This window comes from Aphanomyces invadans (genome assembly GCF_000520115.1).
Source record: "Aphanomyces invadans strain NJM9701 unplaced genomic scaffold supercont1.10, whole genome shotgun sequence".
Taxonomy (NCBI): domain Eukaryota; phylum Oomycota; class Saprolegniomycetes; order Saprolegniales; family Verrucalvaceae; genus Aphanomyces; species Aphanomyces invadans.
In genome coordinates, this window is record NW_008580155.1 from 403,414 (window position 1) to 423,930 (window position 20,517).

Sequence of the window (20,517 nt, forward strand, 5' to 3'; positions counted from 1 at the left end):
GAAGGTGCAATCTCTTTCTCTGAATTATTGCTCAATTTAGGCCAATCAAAGCTCCAAAATTCAACCAATCACTGGTGCACGCTTCCACATAGTTTCCATCCTTCGGCCATCGCCGCCATCGCCGACGCCATACGTTGCCCATGAAAATCTACAAGATGCTTGTGCACTGGGGCATCATGCTCACCGTCCCAACAGCGATTGCACTTGCCGTGTTCAAGCCTCAGAGCGAAGACGATCAGCGGGCAATGTTGGTACGTGAGGGGAGATCTTCGTTTGTCGACATTTGAGGATGGGTGTGTAGGAGGCCAAGTACAAGGACGACATCGATCGACAGAGGAAGAACCGAGCCAAGATCATGGATCTCCTGCGACCTGCTTCAGACAGCAGCGAGGGTAAAGTCAAGAGCGACGAATTCACCGACCGCGTCATGCGAGGCGACCCTGCCACGCGACCAGAGTGGGTCAAACGCTTCGAGTAATGCATGTCCAGTCTTCGCCTCCATTGTCTATTTGGGCTCAACAGCAAACCCAGTTGCGGAGAGGCGGCATAGCAACCGCGCGACCACGACATTGCATCCACATCTGCCTTCAGAGCATCACGACGTTGGTGGCAGAATCTCTTCTGCTTGCAAGTGCTCAGTGCGACCAGATTTGCGAACGAAAGGACAGGTTGCCATCGTCGTCGGGGCTGTCCGTTACGTCGTTCCCAGTGCACATCTCGCCATCAAGACGACGATTCCATTCGGCAGATGGGGGATGTGACTCTTGCCCAGGTCGACCACATCGCCAAGACCGTCGCCCAGGTCAAGGAACCCTGACGCGCCACGACATCGACGAGGCCAGTCCAAACCATAGCCACAAAGCACAAGGCATACCCAGCTAGCACCCTCTCGAACGAAGATGCTTGCCTCGTCGGAGCCATGCATCGCTTGGATACACGTATGCACGCTTGGATACACGTATGCACGACAGGTTGCGGATATTCCAAGCGCCAAGTGCACGATGCATGCCATACGATTATGTACCAAGTGATCGAGATCGAGGAGACCGACGAGCACTCCCCACAATGCTCAAAACAGTGATGGCGGACCCGGGGACCTGCAGCGCTTCGCGGCCGCTACTTCGGCGGAGGTCGCACTGCTGGACGACCTACTGGAAGTTGGCGACGAGTGACCAAACACCACCACATAGACAATGTAAGAGCTCGCAAACGGGAGGACCCGAAGGATTCGAGTCAAGTCGGCCTTTTCGGAGTTGGTCAGGGTCGGGTGCACCCTAATGTACGCGCCAGGGATGTCCCCTTTGACAATCTGAGACTAACCCCCACGATGGACACAGCGCCAAGCCCGGCGAACGCCCCTCGGATCGGTGGCTGCTTTGCACCGCCGCTACGACTATTTTACCATGACAGACGGGAAGGGGGGGGGGATCGTGAGATTGCGTCGCACCTGCTCGATTGGGTAGCAAACATTTCCACCCCTCCCATCATCAAGACGGTGTGCAAGACATGGACGTAGCGAAGTGCCCGTCAGTGTGCTGCAAAATGTCGCCGTTCGTGTACGCAAGACAAGAGAACGCGAGGAGGCAGCCCAAAGAAGAATTGACTGAAGAAGCGCTGCATCGCTGGCTGGTGGGAATTTCCAAACGGATCCGCCCCCATGACTGGCAAATTTGAGGCAAAACACCCATTTTCAAGCGCAATACCTCCAAAGATTGCCATCAAGAAGGTGCTTGTCGATGGATAGGTCGCGACCAACGATGGAAGGACGCTCAAGACGACGCTCGCGCGAACGTACCACGCACCGAGAGTCATGATCGTGTGGTATGGTCCCAGTACCTTGCGAGGACGGCTTGCCGCACGTCGACTGTGCAGTGAATGGAGGCTGTTTGAGGCGACTATAAGCACGTGCGTGCCAACCCAGAGAGGGTCGCACCAAGGAGGTTGACAAGGCATGGATGGCGAGATGGACGGGTAGATGTTCTGCTTATGATCGCTGCATCCGACGCATCACGACTCGAACCCGCAGTTTGTGACGAGTACAATGTTAGCAAGGTCGTCGTCATGGCACTCGCCAGTGATCCAAATCGACTCGGAAGTTTCGTCCATGGCAGCCAAGACGTCGAGGAGGCCATCGACTTGTGTTACGGCGGGACGTCCGTGTAATTCACACTCCATGGCTGTCACTTGTACTTTGCACTTCACCAAACTCACGACGATGTAGCTCGGCAGCATGCGCATCCATCGCCACTCGACCAGGCCGTTATTGCACTCGCTTCGTGCCACCCCTCGAAAAACAATCCAGAGCATCGCGACTCCACCACGACCTCATGATGCAACGTCAACTCCATGCCGCCTCGACGCGTCACCACTCCGAGATAAATCTACAAATCGCACCAAGTTCATCGGCGTGAATCGATGGCGCAGTTGTGTGTGCCGCATAATCGAGATAATTCCCCAACAAGGCTGCACACAGTCGAAGTCGGTTCCTTTGTGGAGGTCGTTCGGGCGCATGCGAACGTCCGTGTCATGCAGGTCGCTGCGACGTTCCCAAACATGACGTTCCTCACAACGTAAATGCTTTCAAGTGGTAGCAAGTGTAGCTCTTGCAAGACGAGGATCATAACCGTGGACGACGTCGAGAACGGTCAAGTTTGCCCCCTTCATGATCCAGCACGCTGCCCCCACTGCCACCAACAGCGCGCTCAGCCCCCTCAAACACAAGGACACGCATGCACTCGAGGATTCATTGCGATCGTGTCCAAGAACAGAGGGGCAGCACCCTTGACAAGAAAAGTCGCAGGGTAAGGGCAACAATTGCTGAAGAGCATGATGAGCTTCTGTGGGCCTGTGCCGCTCACGGTCGCAATGCCCTTGCGAATTGAGCTAGTTAGCGCCTCTAAGTGCGGTGGGGGCGCCATCGTTTGACAGGTAGACGATAGTTGCTAGCACATGTGGAGTGGTTTGGTGTATGGTCGGCGGCGCAGCACCCAGCGCAATCGGGGTCGACTTGGTCGATCTCGCGCATGTCACCAAGGCCATCGTATCATTGATGGCCCATGGTAACGCAAGACAATCCACTCTTATCATTCGGACCAGGAGTTTGGGCGTGGAGTCGCCATCCACAGCGGCGACTCGGCGCCATTCCACAGCCACGAAGCATCTTCGTCTCATCTTCGGGAAATCATCACAACGACGGTGGGAGGACAGGGCTCTGCCAACGCCTTGAATGCACGCCGTCGATTTGACACGTCCCTCCAATGTGGCACTCGCAGCAGACCGACAACGCCTTGATTTTCTCGTTCTTGAGCGTCCAAATACGTGGCTGGTCTTTATTGCCGATGGGATGAAATGATGATTTCGGAAGAGGACCCTCTGCTCGAAGCGCAGCGACAGGGAATGGCCCACGACGATGATTGTGAGTGTAGCAACATCATGAGCGTCGATTCACTTTCCAAATCTGGCGTCGTTGGTCCGCACACCGGCGATTCTTGAATCCAACAGGAAAGCTAGCAACAACGTCCAACCTGATGCTGTGGATCGACACAACCAAGCTCAGCCTGACACACTTGAACGAACGAGGCAGCCCCCCGTTTCCCGAACAATCCAGATCCCTCCATCTCACATCCACTGGATGGGTTCTACTTAGTATGTCTTTCCTGCTATGTTACAGATGATTTTCGATCTGAGGTAGGTGGGCATGAGCGCTTACGTGATGATCGCTATGTCGAGCATCAAAGACTACCGTTCGCAGGTGCCTCACAGTAGCCCTCCGGTCCACGGCACCGCTGCGCCGGACGCTCACACGATCCGTGGATTAGTCAATGGCACATGAAGTGCACCAGGTGCATCCTATGCATCGACGACTTGACAAAGCTCGGGAACCCTACTCGATGGCCATGCAACAAAAACTGCACAACGCTGTGGACACGATAGAAGACCGACTAGCTCCTCAAGTGCTTGTTGGTTAAGAGAACTACACGGCGGTGGTCTGGCGCAAACGGACCAAGTCCAATTTACATGATAAGCCCTTCGTACTTGGTGGTGAACCAGTTCATCGCGTCTTGCTTGCGAAGGCGGTGGGGGGCACCGACGCGGGTTTGGCGCAACTTGCGGCGGGACACACGCATACCAGCGCGGGTCAACACGACGAAGAAGTCCATGCCGTAAATGCCGGTCGAGGGATCGTACTTGATACCCAAATCGATGTGTTCTTCGATACCAAAGCCAAAGTTGCCCGTGTCGGAAAAGTTGCGCTTCTTCAACTCGTATTCCTTGACCTTGAGGCCGCGGTCCAAGATTTCCAAGGCCTTTTCACCGCGGACGGTGACGTGGCACGAGATCTTTTCGTTACGGCGGATACCGAAGGTACGCACGGTGTAGCGAGCTAAACAGGGGCATCCATTAGACTCGGGCAGACGAGGGTACCTCCACCAACGTCATGCAGGACAAGTCGTCGTTGGGAACGGGCGTCTCGCAAGAAGAAGGAACTGAACGAGTCATAGGACGCGCAATCGGGGATGGAACCACCATCGGTGGTCACCCAGAAAGGCTCCGACCAGAGAAGCACACCTCTTTGCAAGAGTCGTTCGAAACGAACTCGTCTGCATGAAGTTGGTGGCCGAGAACGGGCCGGTTAGGGCACTGTGTTCTCTCGGTACGTTCGAAGGTCAGTTCATACCCTTCGAGTACAAGGGCTTTTGGCCAGTCAGTTGTTCCAACACGCGGGCAGCGCGGGTCAACTTATCGCCGGATTCCCCCACGCAACAGTTGATCACCAACTTTTCCACTTTGATTTCGCGCATGACGTTGTTCTTGTCGTTGCTCTATACACACATCAGTTCCGGCATGCCCCTCGCACGGCGCACTCACCATGGTGCCCTTGAGGAGATTTTACCAAAATGGCCACCGCACCTCCGTCGTCACAGCGCCAGTGGCTGCCGCAACCAGTCAAAACGAGCTATTTGTTGTATTTTCATCTGGCGTCAAATTTAATTGCAAACGTTTTATTGCCTTTACTAAATGCAAGAGAAGGATATTAATTCCATTCAATCATGATCCTTGTAATGTCTCCACCAATCACAGACGAGGATGTACCAGCCAATCAGCGCTCGTTGAAACGGTACCGCTTTGCGCCAATCGTCGATACTTTGACCATGTCGGACGGCGGCAGCGGCAGCGATTCGGAAGAGTATGCGCACGACGTTGACGCTCTGCTGCGGATGGCGGCTGATGCGTGTGTGTAGGGAATTCGTATTGCCGCCTGGCTTTGAAAGCGTCACAGGTGGATCCATCACAAAGAGTTGTCTGGAAAACAAGGAGTTGTGGTTCTTTCGTATTCCCAAGAACGTACGAAGCGAATGGAAGATTTGCATGATGGATGAGATTGCTGATGGAATGCGATGGTACAGGAGGATGCGTCCGTCCTGCATGGCGTGACGATCAAGTTGCCAAAAGACAAACGAGCAACGATTGAAGTTCCCGTGCAAGGCGCCACGAAACAGTTCAAGCTCACGTCGAGTGATACCCACCTGTACTCCCAAGTCATCAACCTCGTCCCTGACAAGAAGAACAGCCAGAACTTTGTACCAGGTGAGGCACGATGACCCATGTCGACAGAGTCCTTGCGTGGTCATCGTCATCTCCCCAGGCAAACCCTTTGCTCGGAGCTTCTCACTTGTCGAGACGGTGGAAGTTCCTAAAAAACGAGACGTCGTCGCCACAGAGCCCTCCCCTGCAATGGATGGTAGTCCAGCCAAGAAGAAGTCGAAAAAGTCGAAAAAGCACCGCACGGCGGAGTAGAGTCGTCGTCCAGCATCCCAATCAACATAATCATACATAGTATTTCAACACATCTTGGCAGGGCATGCGACGAACGTACGAGTTTCATTGAGCCGCAACGGAGGCCCCAGTCCATGGCTGCTTTTCACATCCAACTTGTCGTACATTTTCCTGTGCCTGATCTCATCTCCGAATGGACTGAGGATTGTTTTCATGGACATACTTCATGTTTCGAGTCTGATTCCTTTGAGTACGTCCACGACCTGGGCGTACAAGAACGTCGCGACTCCACTCTTCAGTTGGGAGGGGCAACGTTCTGGTCACTATCGTGAATAGGAGCCGCTGAAAACGCCGGAGGGGTCTTGATCCGTCCGTGGAGGTGGCGCGGAGCGTCGTCAAACCTCCCGCTCCCACAGTCCACCCTCGTCCACCGCCGCCGCACATGGTGCACAAGCAGTGGCTCTTTCAACCTGTCGCATCGGCTTTTCATTGGCAGACCTCCGTCGCTTATTCTTTATTTAGTCAGGTTTTCATGGCAACCTATTCTTTAAAATTTGATTGGTGGAATTCATGATGTCTAAACTCATCTAAGTATTTAAAACTTTGAAAAGACTTCCTATTGGTGGATTTTGGAGGGAAGCCTTGCGCGCGCGCTGTGAAAGCGTGCGTAAGTAGTTTGGGCAGAGATATTTTGGGGCCGCGACAACATGAGCTCCTTCCGCACGCTCGCGTCGTTCTCCGTGCACCCGCCGGGCATCGGCGACCTGGATATCCTCCCCAATGGAATTGCTGTAACTTGCGGCGAAGACGGGTACGTTTGCTTTACAGATATGAAGGAAATGAAGGAGATCAAGTCGATGCGCATTGTGACTGATGACGGAACAGTTCCGTCAATCAGTGTGAGCGCGACGACATCAAGCGACGGAAGTAGTCGCGATGTATTTGTGGCTTCATCGGACAATTACTTGTTGAACCGCTACAGCCTTGGTGCCAAGGCGACGTTTGAGGGATGCTACCTTCGATGCACGGAAGAAATCAAGTACATTTCGAGTTCCAAGTCATACGTGGCGGTGGTGAGTGAAGACTTGCGAAGCCGCATCGTTCTCCGTGCCAACATGGAGCGCGTCCTTGTGCTGGAAGGACATAAGGAACCTGTGAAAAGCATCGCCATCGATCCTCTGGAAACGTACGTGGCGACGGCAGCATCCGACAACACGGTGAAACTGTTCGATATTTCCAATGTTGATGGCGACACGGGTGAAGTCAACGCGTCGGGCAGCATTCCGATTCAGTATCAGCAAGGGATGTCCAACGATGACGTGTTGGCGCGCGTCGCGTGGCAGCCGGAGGCCGGGTCGCTCTTGGCTACCCCTATGCGCATGAACACGGTCGGACTCTACGAGCGCGGAACGTGGACGTTGTCGAGCAAGCTTGTGTTTCCATCGTTTGAAGGCGTGTTCAACTCGGACGTGAACGTCATTGCGTTCTCCCCGAACGGAAAGTACGTAGCCGCAGCGTCCATGGCGAAACAGGCACGATCACCTTCATGTCTACCGATCGACGGCCTGACGACTCATACGCGTTGTAGATTTTTGTGTGGGAAGTGGCGTCACAAGCCGTCGTGGCAAGCTTCGAATGCGACGACAACGTGATTGCGCTCTCATGGCTCGTTGACGCCAACAGCTTTGCAGTGCTCATGACGTCGGGGTCGCTTGGGCATGCCTCGAACGTTGTACCCTCAACTCATCCCCCTCCAACTGCCGCCAGCAGTTCGACGGTTGTCATCGCCCTACCACAGGTGGCTGCCATCGCCGCCAATCCTGCCCCTTCATTGAAAGAGCCCCCAGGCGCAACATCCATCACTGTACCTGCCTCAGCCGATGATGCTATTGTGGACGAAGAAGAACAAGTGAACGCCATCAAGCGCAGTTTTGGGTTTGACCCAGATATGGCCGTTCTGCATGAAGCGACGGTTCCGGACGACGAGGATGACCTGGATGCCTCTGCGACGCAAGCTGCCATGGACGCCCCCCTCCTCAACTCTTCCGTTGTGCCAATGTCTTCCGCTGCTGGCCAGCACTACGTGCAGCAAGTCCAGGCGACTTTCCAACCTGGCGCGGTCCTGCAAGGACCTGTGATTCTTCTTGCGTGGAACTTACTCGGCGACATTGAAGCGCTCTCGTCGGCAGACCAAACGCCGCTGATTGTGCTCCGATTTAACGATAAGTCGAAGCGCGGGTTCAAGTTCCATGACACGTACAACTTGACGATGGCCGACTTTGACGATGTTGGGGCGATCTTCGCCGCGCCGACACAGGACGACATGCCTGCCGTTGTCACCTACCGCGCCATTGAGTCATGGAACTCGAGTAGTTCATGGCATGTCTCGCTCCCCGACGGCGAAGACGTCGTATGCGTCACTACTGCTGGGTCCTTTTGCTTCGTTGCGAGCTCGACTCACTTTGTTCGCGTGTACTCGATGGGGGGCATACTCCTTGCAATTTTTGCGTTGTCGGGCCGCATTGTATCCATGGCAAGTCATCGCAGCGGGAAGCTTGCCGTCTTGTACGCGACTAGCTCTGCCGAACTGCACTACGCCGTCTACACCATTCAGGCATCGTTGCCTCGCGTTCAAAAGGTTGCGGAGGGGGTGATGCCGCCGACGAACCCTCCATCGACCCCATTGACGGTGGCTGCACCGGCAGTCGAATGGGTCGGTTTCAACGACCTTGGGGTGCTGTTTTTCGTGCAAGCCGGGACGGGCACGGTATTTGCACTGAGCAGTTTGGTCGGGCTTCAATGGATGCCGCTCGTCCAACCAAGCCACACGCATGGTCCGATCTTTTGCGTTGGCATTCGCGATGGCACGGTATACTTCCTGCCCAAGGTACTGGACCAGCCATTGCAGCTTCCGCGCCACCATCGCCCTGTTCTGTCCACATGGGCGTACGAAAAGGTTGAAGACGACGCGCTGTGGGCCGCCCACAATGCTGCTACCATGAACCCTTCCGACCCTATCGACTACGTGGTGCCTCGTCAAGCCGCCGCGGACAAGGCTATCCTTCTTCGGGTCAAGGCCATGTGTGCATCGGACGATGTGCAGAAAGCCTACGACTTGGCCACATGCCTGTCGTTGGAAAAGTCGCATGCGATTGCGCAACAAATCGCGACTCATTTTGGACTGCGCGAATTGCAGTCGAGGTTGCAGCAACTTCAAGACTCGCTGTTTCCCATCGATACTCGGCCCAGTATTGAAGTCGACGCTGCAGCCCCGACCTCGATGGAGCGGCGGCCTCCCACCGCGGGCAGTTCCTCATTGCGTCCTCCTTCACGTATCCCCATCATGTCTCGAAATGCGACCTCGCCACAAACTTCCACAGCCCCGACAGACCCAGTCGCAAAACCCCCGTCGAAACCCACCGCGTCAACGTTTGTGAACCCGTTCAAGAAGCGCGAAGTCGCACAGGAACAAAAGGCGGACTCGGGTAGTCGAAAACGGCAGAAATGAACTCGTCGAAGCAAATACACAGACTCGAGATGGATTCACAATGGAACGATGGCGAAAGATGCGGTGGTGGTGCGAGGGGGGCTTCTTAGGTCTTGGTCACAAACGCGACAGACTTGTCGACGCTGTCCAAAGGCGATACTTGGCCCTGGATGTCGACGACAGCGCCTCCAGTCGCAACGATGACATGTGATCGCTGCACCTTCTTCCCAGGCTTTGAACTCCCAAACGGCGCAATCAACGCATGCGCCGGGTCCGAGAGCAACTTATATGGCAGTTCCTTCTTTACCTTCCACTTGTTCAATGCCTTGGGGCTGTCGCCACTGAGAGCAAACACGTTGTACCCTGCAGCCTTAAACTTCTCGTACTCGTCGCGGAAGCCTACGAGATCGGCATGAGGACACATCGTGCAGGCAAAAGTGATACGTACCGCATGCTTGCTTGGTGCACCCTGGAGTATCAGCCCTGGGAAACATAAAGAACACCGCTCCCTTTTCCTTGACAAGGTCATGCACATTCACTTCCACATCGTCTTCGTTTTTGAGCGCCACGTTCGGCACGACGTCCCCAACTTTCAGGGTCTTGGAAGGTCCCTTATCCTCTGCAGCAGTATTTGCCATTTCGGTTTCGGCATCAACGGCATGAGTCTCGCCTTCCGGTTCTTTCTTGTCCTCCGGTACAGCGACGGCGGCGTCGTTCGTTTTGCCAACGTTTTCGTCGTCCGCGTCAGCAGCCTTCTTGGCGCCCTTCTTCGCAGGAATGCCCTTCTTGGTTCGCTTCACCGGGGAGTCCTTGGCGGTAGGCATGGCACTTCCCGCGAGGCGCTTGCTTCTTCGTACTTCCGTCATCTTGATCAGAGGTCGTGCGTGAGTGGCCGAGTTGTTGGGATCTGCCCAGAGAAATCCGGATACTTGACCCGAACCGGATAAAGTTGGCTTGAAGGAACAACATTGAACGAACAGCAAGCGCGCCAAGTCCATGATGCCGCCCGTGGAAGTGACAAGGAAGAGCAACCAGAGGTGCTTGTACACACAAAGTCTCTGACAGGTGTGTCTGCGGGCAAGTGCCGAACAAGCCAACATGAAGGTAAAATGCTGGAGAATCTATCAATAGGTCGGGAACGTGGCGGTGATGGAAGATGCATGAGGGCGGAATAAAGTTTGGGCCAGAGGGCTAGTGATTCCATCTAAGCCCAGTCAAGGGACGTAGTCGTTGGTTCTAACTGTGCACAAGATCTTCGCAGTGCGAGATGCTTTGACCCGCAGCACCTGAGGTTTTGACTTCGTCGACCGTTGCGGTCGAGCTACAACGTTCAGAGGGGACGCATCAACGGCTACCGACTCACAATGAGGTGTCTACAAGCTTTCACGAGCCACAATATAAAGCAGGCCACGAGGCATGGACCGGGTACCTCACTTGAAGAATTGGGTTGACGATCTTCAAGATGCCGCTTCATATGTCTACCGAGCTTTCACGCAAGGACAGTGCAGGGGAAGCAGTTGTCCAGTGAACGCGAAGTCGCTTCGTGGCTGTGTTGCGTTACCTTATGCATGAATCATCCGATGTATGCACAGGCAGCATGTAAGACGGGAACACCTCCAATGCGCACGTCCTTCAGTGATTCGGCAGTCGGCGGTGGCGCGGCATTTTTGAAACTGCGCGCGAAGCGACTGATCGACCAATCAAATCTCGTCTAGTTGGACTGAACCCTCGACAACATATAAATAGTGTTATAAACTAATATTTAGTGTAAGACGTAGCAGCGGTTTCACTGGTACGTGGTAGCACACACTATTTTGGACCCAATTGGAACGGCAATTAGTGTACTACTCCAACACGCTGCCAACAAAAGTCGCCGACGCATAAGTTTCTCGCACCAACATGGGACGCCTCGTGTGTCCAACATGTCAATGCACAGAAATTGACACGCATGAGGCAAGCGGGGAATCTGTGTGCGTCTCATGCGGTACCGTCGTGGAAGCGAACATGATTGTGTCGGCCGTCGAGTTCTCGGAGAGTGGCGGTGCACATTCTGTGATCGGTCAGATTGTGTCAGGGAACGCTACCAAGGTCAGCACAAACATTGGTCTCGGTGGTAAGCACTACGATTCCGAGAGTCGAGCAGCAACTTTAGCGACTGGTCGAAGACGAATCAAGCAAGTCGCGGGGATGCTGCGACTCGGTGAACACTACGTCGAGAGCGCGGATCGACTCTTTGGGCTCGCCCTGCAACGCAATTTTACACATGGCCGAAGGTGGCAGACGATCGTTGCGGCCTGCCTGTACGTGGTGTGTAGAAGGGAGAAGTCGCCACACTTGCTCATCGACTTCAGCGACAAGCTCCAGATCTCAGTCTTCCAACTCGGCGCGGTGTTTCTGAAATTTTGCCGTCTCCTCCAGCTCAGCATTCCATTGATCGACCCATCGCTATACATCCATCGTTTCGCGTCGCAGCTTTCACTCGGGTCGCAGATGCACGTCGTTGCCATCACAGCATTGCGGTTAGTATCATCCATGAAGCGCGACTGGATGGAGACTGGCCGACGACCGTCAGGTACGCCCGCTTTGCCGCCCTGCAGCTCAATCTCCATCTCGATCGTAGGTATTTGTGGAGCTGCTCTCTTGATCGCTGCTCGGTCGCACAACGTGCTGTGCACACTCTCCGAGGTCGCCGAGATCGTTAGCATTGGCGAAAACACACTGAAGAAGCGGCTGTCCGAGTTTGCCGTCACGCCCATGGGCCAGCTCACGTTCGACCAAATGGGAAAAGTCGAGATCCAACTCCTCGAGTGCGACCCGCCTTGCTTCTCCAAGAACCGCGAGCGCGAGGCGATGCAGACGTTGCTGCTCAAAGCTGGCGAAGGTATGGAGCACCTGTCATGTTGATGGCGGATGGACAGAAGCTCATGTAACCTTAGACTCTGTGGATGACGCGCAGTGGACCCGCCGCATCGAACACCAGTGGCATGAGGCATCGACGAACCAGGGTAAAGGCAGCAACTCCCACGCACACGGTGCTTCGAATGGCACGCCCATCGCACTGCTTGAAGCCGACGAAGAAGACGACTATGGCTTTCAAGATGCCAATGCCACGTTGCTCTCGAACGCGTCGCGGCGGTCTGCCCAGTTGCTCGTGGACTCTGTCCAGAGACGGGGACGGCGGTGGCTTAACAAGCAGCGAGCCGATGCGGCGCTCTTTGCCACGTTGGAGCAGGAGCTAGCCGACAGCATCGAAGAAGAAACCACAGCACTCGCGCCGTCAGCAACGCCGGAAGCCTCTGCAAAACGACCACTGCCGATCGACGACGTGGACGGCGATGACATCGACGACGCTGAGATCGACGCGATGATCTTGACCGAGTCCGAGGCCGCATCCAAGACCAAGCTGTGGGAGACTATCCATGCCGAATATCTGAAAAGTCAGGTAGATGCGTAGATGCATCCTTAGTCCGAATGGCTCATGATGATGGGTCAGGCGGAGAAGGAAAAGTACTTGGATTCGCAGCAGGTGAAGCGAAAAAAGCCCAAGCGACCCAAAACGGTGACATCCGCCGACGACTTGGCCGAGATGCCGCTCCCCGAGACAGCGCAACATGCTATTTATGTACGTGGATCGGAAGACAGTCGTTCGTGGTGGTGCTCATGGCGGAGTTCTCGCTGTAGACTTTGCAAACCAAGCAGCGCAGCAAGTCGAAGAATATCAATTACGACGTGTTGGCGGAATTGTTTGCACACGACGGTTAACGCTAATAAGCAATTGATTCGCACCGAGTGGGCATTGCTTTACTGGGCATACAGCGGGATCTGCCACTTCTTGGAATGGTATACCGACTCGCCGACCTTCCACCCTGGCACGTTCTTCATGCGCTCCTTCTCTTGTTCCAAGTAGTGCGCTTCGTTTTGCAGAAACTCAATGTCTTCTTCCGCTTGTAAGAACGGCAGCATCGCAATGCGGCGTTCACGGACTTCGCGGCGCAACGCGCGAACCTCCTGGTTTTGTTGCCCGACCATGTAAAACCCAAACGACGTCACAGCAAAGCATGCCGCGAACATCGACCAGCCGGGAGGTCCACGGACCTCTGGTACGCCGCGGGCGAAGCGAAGCGGGCGGAAGCCGCCCTTGGGAGGCAAATCTTGAACCGCAGGACCAAAGTGAGGGGTGGCCATTGGGCAGCGGAGGAAAACTGCGTTTATGGAGCTCACGCCGCCGACTTCGTGAATTCGTACTTTACTAATTTACACTCTTGTATAAAGTTGAATAGACTATATTATCTCCCATGAATAAAATTCAACTCAGCTCTCACAGGTACGTTTGATTTCGTACATTAGAGAGTCAACAAGTTGACATTAAGGGGTGCTCCCCAGAGCAATTTAATATAAAGGATTTAAAATGAAATCAAACCGTTATTGAACCGTTGACACCACATCAATGTTGTAAATGAACACATTGTTTGTTAAGTACGACATTGATGCACCATAAAATAGGGTGCCTGGATGAGAATACCTGGTTTTGGCATGAAATTTGCGCGCATTCTAAAGTGTCAGTTCCCATCATGCATCCACCCATGGCACAAGGAAGCTCTCCCCATGAAGGGGCGATGCCAGCGATCCGAGAGAAATGCACGACCTTTCTCCGCTCCCGCATGCTTCATGTCGTGTTTCTCGCCCTCTTGGTGGTGGACTTTGCCTGTGTCGTTGGGGAGCTGTCATTGACGCTGGTCACTCTCTCATCCAGCTGTGAGGATGAACGACGTCCCCAACGTTCTACCGCAGTTGAAGTCGCCGCACTTCTAAGTCACATATCCCTCGCGATCTTGTCACTGTTCGTGGTCGAGGTCGTGGCAAAGCTCGTGTTCCTGGGATGGACACATTATTGCCACGATTGGTTACATTCGTTTGATGCTGCCATCATCTTGGCAACATTCACGATTAGCATTCTACTGCATGGTTGGAAAGGGCGAGACGTTGTTGGCCTTCTGGTCGTGTTTCGAGTGGGGTACATCTTTCGCATTATTGATTCCGTTGCCGTGACAAGTGAGCTCCATTATCAAGATACGATACGCCAGCTCGAGCACGAAATCGCCGAGCTGCGTTGCCAAGCCGAACTCTCTCCGTTGATTCGTCGCCTAACTCCTCCATCTCGAATGTTGCCGACTCAACACCCCGACGAAACGCAGTAATTCTTTTCATCACAACAAAATGTCGCTATTGTGGGTCACGATTGCGCCGTTCTCCAACTCGTGCAGCTTTCGCTTTTCTTCCGCGAGCATTTCCATCAAGCGAAGCTGCTTCCTTTGGCGTTTCTCCAGCTGCCGCAACGCGCGGTCTTGGTCTTCGCGCTCCTTCGTTTCCAAGATCCAGTCGTACTTCGATCGGGTCAGACCAAAAAACGTCGCGACGACTTCCCCGCCAAACTCGAGGCCCGAGAATACCTTGGCGCCCGTCCATCGAGTCCAGTCCCATGCCTTCGTGCCAATGTCGACATACGTCGCTGTGTTCTCGTTGTCCCAATAGTATGCCTACATTAACCAGGCTCAGCGTACGTTTACCCCATCGACCTTTCGATGCGAACAATACCGCTGCGACAGCCTCTTCTTCCCCGTCCAGCGAGTCTTGATGCACCACATGGGCTACTTTCTTTTCCACTGTCGTGTTTCCATGCACCGCGGGCCCCTCCGACTCTCCCGCCGACGAGTCTCGAGGCGCTGCCGGTTCAGCCATCGCAAGATGTGTCGATCAGGAAATTTTCCACGGCAGTTTCACAGAACCATACTTAACTGAATCGAACTTTATACGTTTCAATCGTACTTCAATGGTGTTGCAGGCAAACACACTTGCGGCGTGTGTCCACCGCGCTCCGATCGGCGCAAGTGACGCCCACCTCCGACGGCGTTCACGATGGTGTCGATCCAATTCACTTCCGACGTAGGCCTGGGGAAGGTGGCTGTTGCTGGTTTCGGTCTGGGGTTCGTCATGGCATTGCACATTTGTCTCTTCGTGTGGGCGTGCTGGTGGACCGACGACTGGGTGTACAGACATGCGGTGATTCAGTGGTCCTTGTACGTCGTCTGCCTGGCATTCTTCCACTTCTCTGAGTTCATCAGCACGGCCGCGTTCAAGCCAGGGTTTGTCAGCTACGAATGTACGTGTGCGTCACTCACACATTCGAGCTCACCGGCACGTGGTTGTAGCATTCCTGTTGAATCACAGCGATGCATATCACTTGGCCCTCGCCGCGGGATGCGTCGAGTTCTGGCTCGAGTCGTACTTCTTTCCCGAGCGCAAATACCTCCACCAAGTCGCAACGATCGGTCTCTTCCTCATCGTGATGGGTGCGAGCTTCCGCGTCGGCGCAATGTGGACAGCCAAGTCCAACTTCAGCCACCGCATCGAAGTTGCCAAGCGAAAGGAGCACACGCTGGTCACGCACGGCGTGTACAAGTACATTCGGCACCCGTCGTACTTTGGCTGGTTCTACTGGAGCATTGGGAGCCAGGTCTTTTTATGTAATCCGGTGTGCACGGTCGCGTACACAGCAGCATCGTGGAGCTTCTTCAAGGATCGGATCCCGTAAGTTGTCCTATCGCCTTGTCATCGTGGTGTGGACAGACGACGTTGTGTAGATACGAAGAAGAACTCCTACACGAGTTCTTTCCAACACAGTACCCGCCGTACAAGGCGCGCACGTTCAGCGGCATTCCTTTTGTGTGAGACCATTGTTGCGTGCCACACGGAAATGCTTCTAGGTCGTGTGTTCAATCTATCAACAGTCCTTATCGCATCTTCTTCCTTCGCTCAACAGATTCGTCGAGGTTCACAACGATTCGAGGCGAAAGATATGATTCTCGTGGCGCGTCGAGCCATCCGCGCGTTCAGATGGAAGATCAGGATGAGCGGCGGTGCCTGGTAATTGCCGCAGGCACGTGAGCGATCGACATGCGGTCCCTTGCTCGCAGCGCAGAGTTGATTCCATGATTTGCCAGAACATTTCGTTGGCGAATGGATAGGTCAGAGACCAGTGCCTGGCTCAATAGGATCGGAGTTGAGATGGTTCAGGCCAGTGTCCGTTCCAAGCCCTCAACACCCACGGTGGACTGCTTCAAGCATGCCACCCCGATCGAATGCTTCCAGGACAACCCGTCCATGCAGAGGTTTCGAAAGGAGGAGAGGTTACACCGCGTTGGCCTGGCTATTCTGGCACGCCAATGACGGGGGAGCCGCGCGAAGCGGCGTCGGTTTCGACCGAAAGGTCGCTGCATGGGATTGGGTGCGTGGCACCGCGAGCAGTTCGGGTTGGTGCCGATTATTTGGCGAAACGGCGCGCGCCCCCACACGCTGCGGAGGCACTTTTGAATTTGTTGTTGGGCGACTCGATCTTCATGCGAGGCTGGTTTGGACTGTTTGCGACCGTGCTCAGCACCTGCGTCGTCACGTCGAGTTACGGCACGAAAGGTGACATGCCGACCATGTTTCTCCGTAACCAAGCGCGTCTGGGTGCGACCGTGTTTGAAAGCAACACCGGACGCTTCGCGCTCGGTGAAAAGGCGCAAAGCGAGTTCTTTTACTTGATCAAGAAACCCTGCTTCGGCATGATGCCGAATGCGCGCTGCCCCAAGCTATGCGAGGCGTCGGACATTGACGACACGGTCCAGGACTGCACGAGGTGCATCGGGTACAAGCTCATGCCCAAGTCATCGTGCACCCAATGCAAGAAACAAAGCTGCCACACCTGCGGTGGCTACAAACTCATGCCGACGGCGAAGTGCACGGGCTATGAAATCCGGCCTACCACGACGGTGAAACCCACGACGACCACCAAGCCGACGACATACCCGACCCCAGCGCCGACGACATACCCGACCACGAAGCCAACGCCGTCGCCGACGACGTACCAGAACCCCGTCGTGGCAGAAACGGCAGGGCCAGCCCCAGCGGCAACCATCCCTATCCCCGACAACGGAGGTGTGCCCGGCTCGAACGGCGGCAGCTCTGGCTTGAACAGTGGTACTTCTGGCACGAACGGCGGCTCTGCCAACGGGGGTGCGGGGTCTGCGTCGACAGCCGCTCCCGCCTCGGGTTCGACCACGTCTAGCAACGCCAATGGGTCCTCTGCTGCCACAAAGACAGGTCTGTCTGGCGGCGCGATTGCTGGCATTGTTGTCGGTTCTCTCGCAGCGGCAGGTGCTGTGGGTTTCTTCATCTGGAAGAAGCAAAAGGACCAACACCGCGAGGCCGAAATTTTCAGCGACCCGCCCCACGATGTCGAAGCCCAAGGAGGAGACTACGCTGCCATGTAAACTGGCATCATGGCCAGCTCTCTCACACGTGGGCGGCGCTGTGTATTGTTCGCAGACACTGCTTGGTCATAACATAGCTTTTCTGTTTCGAGTGCGGATCACTGGTGCTGCTGCGTGGGTGACAACCAACATGGACATGTAACTGTAAACATCACTTTCAGTCAGATCGTATATGTGACAATTGTATCATCTTTATTCTATATTAATTCAACTATTCAAAAAAATTAAAAAGAGAATGAATATGCATAATTTTTCCAATATAAATATATGAAACTTAATCCAATTCTTAAACCTTCGGGTGCTAATATATAAAAAGAATCTATTATTGGACTAATTTTTTTTGCAATGTTTGCAGATCTATTTGGATCATGTAATATTGCTTTAGTGTCTCCTTTAGATAAATAAGATGTATAAAATGTATTTCACGATATATGTTTTTCAAATATATTGTTATCAGTTCAAGCCCGATTATCTCAAAAAAATATTTTATGCGAAAAAGAAATTATTAAACAAAGATTATTGATTTAAAAATTTTGAAAAAAGAAGTTTAACAACTGTATTTGTTGCGTCAGTTGAAAACTAGAGTGCTGCGTCAATATTTTTGACGCAGCACAATTGACGTCACAACTGACGCCATACAAAAACCAAATGGATCAAATCCAGGTGTTTCCTACGTGTTTAGAAAACATACTGTGCCCAACCACCAAAAGCAACGGCATCACACACACGACATTCCATGACAAGCACCGCCGACATCACGCACGAAGTGGTCGAGAGTGCATGCCACTTATTCAGCTTCCGTTGTGTTCCAAGCGTTTGTAACTTCAGGGATCAGTCGTCTGGGTTCAGCCTTGATACTGTGTTGGTCCAAGCGTCGACGGTGGATGAAGTGGTGGACAGCATCTGTCAAATTGCAATGCGCCACCTGAAACGTGAAGTCATATTCCAGCACTCGACAGACACACAATCACATCGCATCCCAACATGGTCACCTCTGACTGCGTCGACAACAAGTTGCATTGACCGCTTCGTGCTCATGTACCCACCGAACAAGAAGACGCAAGATGTTGCAAGCTTGACGACACAAATTCTACAACGTTGGATGGGGAAGGACGTATTTCTCTTCATTCATTGCTACTCCAACAATGTGACATCGAAAGCAGACTGGCTACTTGTCACCAAAACGTTGCTTGAGCCCGCCGAGTCGGATCGAGCTGGAGCCTCGTCGATGGCAAGCCTGCTGACACTGAAGACAAGACTGCGTGAGCTGCATGGTTCCTCCTACAGGTCTCAAGACATCAATTGGCAATTATGGGCGAACTATATTCAGAGTTCACCTGCGCATCGGCACGACGTCTTGGTTCAGCAGCCACCACCGCCGACATTGATTCACCTTTTTGCGCATTGCCCTACATACCCAGAAGTCGTTATACGCAATGCACGGCGTGGACTCGATGTTGCAGGAGGCTTGAATCGGAACTTCGTCGCTGCTGTCGAGGATGCGCAGGCAACTGTTCGTAATTTGAAACGCAATGCCTGCGGATGGAGCCGTGTGTGTCAAGTCATGGTCTTGTTGTTGGAGTTTCTACCAATATATATCATGTAATGCATAATTTTAGCCAATGAAAGTAGAAGTGACAACTCAACTGGAATGTTTCCAATTTTGATAGTGGACACTTTACGTGGATCGGAGTAGTATCAAACGTGTCACAATCCTCACTTTCCGGATTAAACAAACGACTTGGCCTTCTACGACAATCCTTTTCATCGACAAAGGCATGGAGAAAGGTTGACGTATTCAAAGCCTTTACCACATTCGCTTCGGAGGGTTTGATACGTTCATGAGTCTTCTGCGACACGTCGTCGATGCCAATAATCCGAGACATGGATTGTTCGTCAAAGTTAGATGTTGAATACGATATTTGGAAAAGAATGTATCGTTAGAGCAATTCATGCCTATCGTAATGTTAATTTGCCAAAGCACAAGGTATTGTGCTCCTACTTGGCTCGTTGATGATACAATATGAGTGCATTAAGCCAATGATTATTTAATAAACTACATGAATTGGGACTGAATTAGGATTTTGGACTTCATGTTCATGGTGGGTCAGATTGATCGGCTAAGCACATTTGATCAAAGCGAAGGAGATATTGGAAATATCTCGGTCATTATTCAGTGTACTGTATATTAGGGTGTATGTGACTTTTAATCCTACAGTTCTATCAACTTATTGGATTCTCTGCTGTACAGCATGTGGTAATAGAAATGGGAAAATCAAATGAAAGGTAGCTTCGCAGCCACAGTATTGACCAATCAGTGTGTGGGATAATTCATCCAGAAATGCGATGGGTGTTGGCCATGCCGACGCAAGATCGCTTGGAATCTGGCGCGTTCGCCGTTCAGAGTAGATGGAAGTTGCAAGAGCCGACGCACTTGTGTTGACCGCTGTAGGGGCACTAGTTCCATCATTGAGGTGATGTGCGGCTCACCCGCTCGCACATGTTTCACCTTGTACTGGTAGCCCGCAACCAGTTGTGTCCACAGCGCCATGAGCTCAGAGGAGGCATGTGGCCACGCCGGAGAGGGGTTCACTCGACTAATGTCCAAAATGTTGTCCTCGAAAAATCCAGACTAATGAGTTGCTTTGGAGCTGTTATTGCTGCTCAGAGCGGTTGGACTCGGGGCAAGCAGTCAAGGCGCATTAAATAGTTTCGACTGCGACGTAGCCATCTTAGGGGCGTTGCATTGAGTTCGGATTGGCTAATTGCATGAGGTAGAAACTGAGGTCCACATGTACAGTAACACGCGGAATTGGGCATGGGTCCAAAGTCAGCTTTCAGTGGCATTGTGATGGCGACGGTGCATGAAAATCGTATCAGGTGCGTGAGAACTGCCTCCATCGTGCCGTGCGTGCGGAGCATGGGGTGGTTGTGGAT

General features: G+C 53.3%; 10 protein-coding genes across 11 annotated transcripts; 6 read left to right on the plus strand and 4 right to left on the minus strand.

Annotated features, from left to right (window-relative positions):
* Nucleotides 1–79: 79 nt before the first annotated feature.
* H310_05768 (hypothetical protein) lies at nt 80–541 on the plus strand. The gene is made up of 2 exons (XM_008870585.1): nt 80–251; nt 302–541. The coding sequence occupies exons 1-2, from the start codon at nt 141–143 to the stop codon at nt 476–478; spliced, it is 288 nt and encodes a 95-aa protein (XP_008868807.1). The 5' UTR covers nt 80–140; the 3' UTR covers nt 479–541.
* A 3,378-nt stretch (nt 542–3,919) lies between these two features.
* On the minus strand, nt 3,920–4,947 carry H310_05769 (60S ribosomal protein L11). Its single transcript, XM_008870586.1, has 3 exons — nt 4,870–4,947; nt 4,679–4,823; nt 3,920–4,384 (listed from the first exon to the last, which is right to left on the minus strand). Exons 1-3 carry the CDS (start codon nt 4,870–4,872, stop codon nt 4,014–4,016), a joined length of 519 nt encoding a protein of 172 aa, XP_008868808.1. The 5' UTR covers nt 4,873–4,947; the 3' UTR covers nt 3,920–4,013.
* A 183-nt stretch (nt 4,948–5,130) lies between these two features.
* On the plus strand, nt 5,131–5,914 carry H310_05770 (hypothetical protein). Its single transcript, XM_008870587.1, has 4 exons — nt 5,131–5,188; nt 5,244–5,346; nt 5,409–5,589; nt 5,648–5,914. Exons 1-4 carry the CDS (start codon nt 5,154–5,156, stop codon nt 5,797–5,799), a joined length of 471 nt encoding a protein of 156 aa, XP_008868809.1. The 5' UTR covers nt 5,131–5,153; the 3' UTR covers nt 5,800–5,914.
* A 538-nt stretch (nt 5,915–6,452) lies between these two features.
* Nucleotides 6,453–9,422, plus strand: H310_05771 (hypothetical protein). Its single transcript, XM_008870588.1, has 2 exons — nt 6,453–7,310; nt 7,367–9,422. The coding sequence occupies exons 1-2, from the start codon at nt 6,486–6,488 to the stop codon at nt 9,284–9,286; spliced, it is 2,745 nt and encodes a 914-aa protein (XP_008868810.1). The 5' UTR covers nt 6,453–6,485; the 3' UTR covers nt 9,287–9,422.
* Nucleotides 9,269–10,162, minus strand: H310_05772 (hypothetical protein). Its single transcript, XM_008870589.1, has 2 exons — nt 9,714–10,162; nt 9,269–9,664 (listed from the first exon to the last, which is right to left on the minus strand). Exons 1-2 carry the CDS (start codon nt 10,129–10,131, stop codon nt 9,372–9,374), a joined length of 711 nt encoding a protein of 236 aa, XP_008868811.1. The 5' UTR covers nt 10,132–10,162; the 3' UTR covers nt 9,269–9,371.
* Nucleotides 10,163–11,123: 961 nt separating this feature from the next.
* On the plus strand, nt 11,124–13,468 carry H310_05773 (hypothetical protein). Its single transcript, XM_008870590.1, has 5 exons — nt 11,124–11,837; nt 11,886–12,146; nt 12,202–12,707; nt 12,759–12,887; nt 12,947–13,468. The coding sequence occupies exons 1-5, from the start codon at nt 11,165–11,167 to the stop codon at nt 13,025–13,027; spliced, it is 1,650 nt and encodes a 549-aa protein (XP_008868812.1). The 5' UTR covers nt 11,124–11,164; the 3' UTR covers nt 13,028–13,468.
* On the minus strand, nt 12,967–13,502 carry H310_05774 (hypothetical protein). Its single transcript, XM_008870591.1, has one exon. It carries the CDS (start codon nt 13,448–13,450, stop codon nt 13,067–13,069), a length of 384 nt encoding a protein of 127 aa, XP_008868813.1. The 5' UTR covers nt 13,451–13,502; the 3' UTR covers nt 12,967–13,066.
* Nucleotides 13,503–14,369: 867 nt separating this feature from the next.
* On the minus strand, nt 14,370–15,021 carry H310_05775 (hypothetical protein). Its single transcript, XM_008870592.1, has 2 exons — nt 14,861–15,021; nt 14,370–14,802 (listed from the first exon to the last, which is right to left on the minus strand). The coding sequence occupies exons 1-2, from the start codon at nt 15,002–15,004 to the stop codon at nt 14,473–14,475; spliced, it is 474 nt and encodes a 157-aa protein (XP_008868814.1). The 5' UTR covers nt 15,005–15,021; the 3' UTR covers nt 14,370–14,472.
* An 81-nt stretch (nt 15,022–15,102) lies between these two features.
* On the plus strand, nt 15,103–16,473 carry H310_05776. Of its 2 annotated transcripts, XM_008870593.1 has the most exons (3): nt 15,103–15,425; nt 15,475–15,853; nt 15,907–16,473. In XM_008870593.1, exons 1-3 carry the CDS (start codon nt 15,182–15,184, stop codon nt 15,992–15,994), a joined length of 711 nt encoding a protein of 236 aa, XP_008868815.1. In that variant the 5' UTR covers nt 15,103–15,181; the 3' UTR covers nt 15,995–16,473. The 2 variants fall into 2 exon arrangements, with proteins under 2 accessions (XP_008868815.1, XP_008868816.1); XM_008870594.1 differs by having other exon boundaries at nt 15,475–16,473.
* Nucleotides 16,474–16,627: 154 nt separating this feature from the next.
* H310_05777 (hypothetical protein) lies at nt 16,628–17,810 on the plus strand. Its single transcript, XM_008870595.1, has one exon. It carries the CDS (start codon nt 16,663–16,665, stop codon nt 17,578–17,580), a length of 918 nt encoding a protein of 305 aa, XP_008868817.1. The 5' UTR covers nt 16,628–16,662; the 3' UTR covers nt 17,581–17,810.
* Nucleotides 17,811–20,517: the final 2,707 nt, after the last annotated feature.

Coding starts and splice junctions, on each gene's coding strand:
- H310_05768 (XM_008870585.1), top strand. CDS start 141: ATGAAAATCTACAAGATGCTTGTGCACTGGGGCATCATGCTCACCGTC. Junction 252..301: donor ACGATCAGCGGGCAATGTTG/GTACGTGAGGGG, acceptor ATGGGTGTGTAG/GAGGCCAAGTACAAGGACGA.
- H310_05769 (XM_008870586.1), bottom strand. Junction 4,385..4,678: donor AAAGCCCTTGTACTCGAAGG/GTATGAACTGAC, acceptor GCCCCTGTTTAG/CTCGCTACACCGTGCGTACC.
- H310_05770 (XM_008870587.1), top strand. CDS start 5,154: ATGTCGGACGGCGGCAGCGGCAGCGATTCGGAAGA. Junction 5,347..5,408: donor TCTTTCGTATTCCCAAGAAC/GTACGAAGCGAA, acceptor GCGATGGTACAG/GAGGATGCGTCCGTCCTGCA. Junction 5,590..5,647: donor CAGCCAGAACTTTGTACCAG/GTGAGGCACGAT, acceptor TCATCTCCCCAG/GCAAACCCTTTGCTCGGAGC.
- H310_05771 (XM_008870588.1), top strand. CDS start 6,486: ATGAGCTCCTTCCGCACGCTCGCGTCGTTCTCCGTGCACCCGCCGGGC. Junction 7,311..7,366: donor CAGCGTCCATGGCGAAACAG/GCACGATCACCT, acceptor TACGCGTTGTAG/ATTTTTGTGTGGGAAGTGGC.
- H310_05772 (XM_008870589.1), bottom strand. CDS start 10,131: ATGACGGAAGTACGAAGAAGCAAGCGCCTCGCGGGAAGTGCCATGCCT. Junction 9,665..9,713: donor GTGCACCAAGCAAGCATGCG/GTACGTATCACT, acceptor CCGATCTCGTAG/GCTTCCGCGACGAGTACGAG.
- H310_05773 (XM_008870590.1), top strand. CDS start 11,165: ATGGGACGCCTCGTGTGTCCAACATGTCAATGCACAGAAATTGACACG. Junction 12,708..12,758: donor CCGAATATCTGAAAAGTCAG/GTAGATGCGTAG, acceptor ATGATGGGTCAG/GCGGAGAAGGAAAAGTACTT. Junction 12,888..12,946: donor CAGCGCAACATGCTATTTAT/GTACGTGGATCG, acceptor TTCTCGCTGTAG/ACTTTGCAAACCAAGCAGCG.
- H310_05774 (XM_008870591.1), bottom strand. CDS start 13,450: ATGGCCACCCCTCACTTTGGTCCTGCGGTTCAAGATTTGCCTCCCAAG.
- H310_05775 (XM_008870592.1), bottom strand. CDS start 15,004: ATGGCTGAACCGGCAGCGCCTCGAGACTCGTCGGCGGGAGAGTCGGAG. Junction 14,803..14,860: donor AAGAAGAGGCTGTCGCAGCG/GTATTGTTCGCA, acceptor TGGTTAATGTAG/GCATACTATTGGGACAACGA.
- H310_05776 (XM_008870593.1), top strand. CDS start 15,182: ATGGTGTCGATCCAATTCACTTCCGACGTAGGCCTGGGGAAGGTGGCT. Junction 15,426..15,474: donor AGGGTTTGTCAGCTACGAAT/GTACGTGTGCGT, acceptor ACGTGGTTGTAG/CATTCCTGTTGAATCACAGC. Junction 15,854..15,906: donor TTCTTCAAGGATCGGATCCC/GTAAGTTGTCCT, acceptor GACGTTGTGTAG/ATACGAAGAAGAACTCCTAC.
- H310_05777 (XM_008870595.1), top strand. CDS start 16,663: ATGCGAGGCTGGTTTGGACTGTTTGCGACCGTGCTCAGCACCTGCGTC.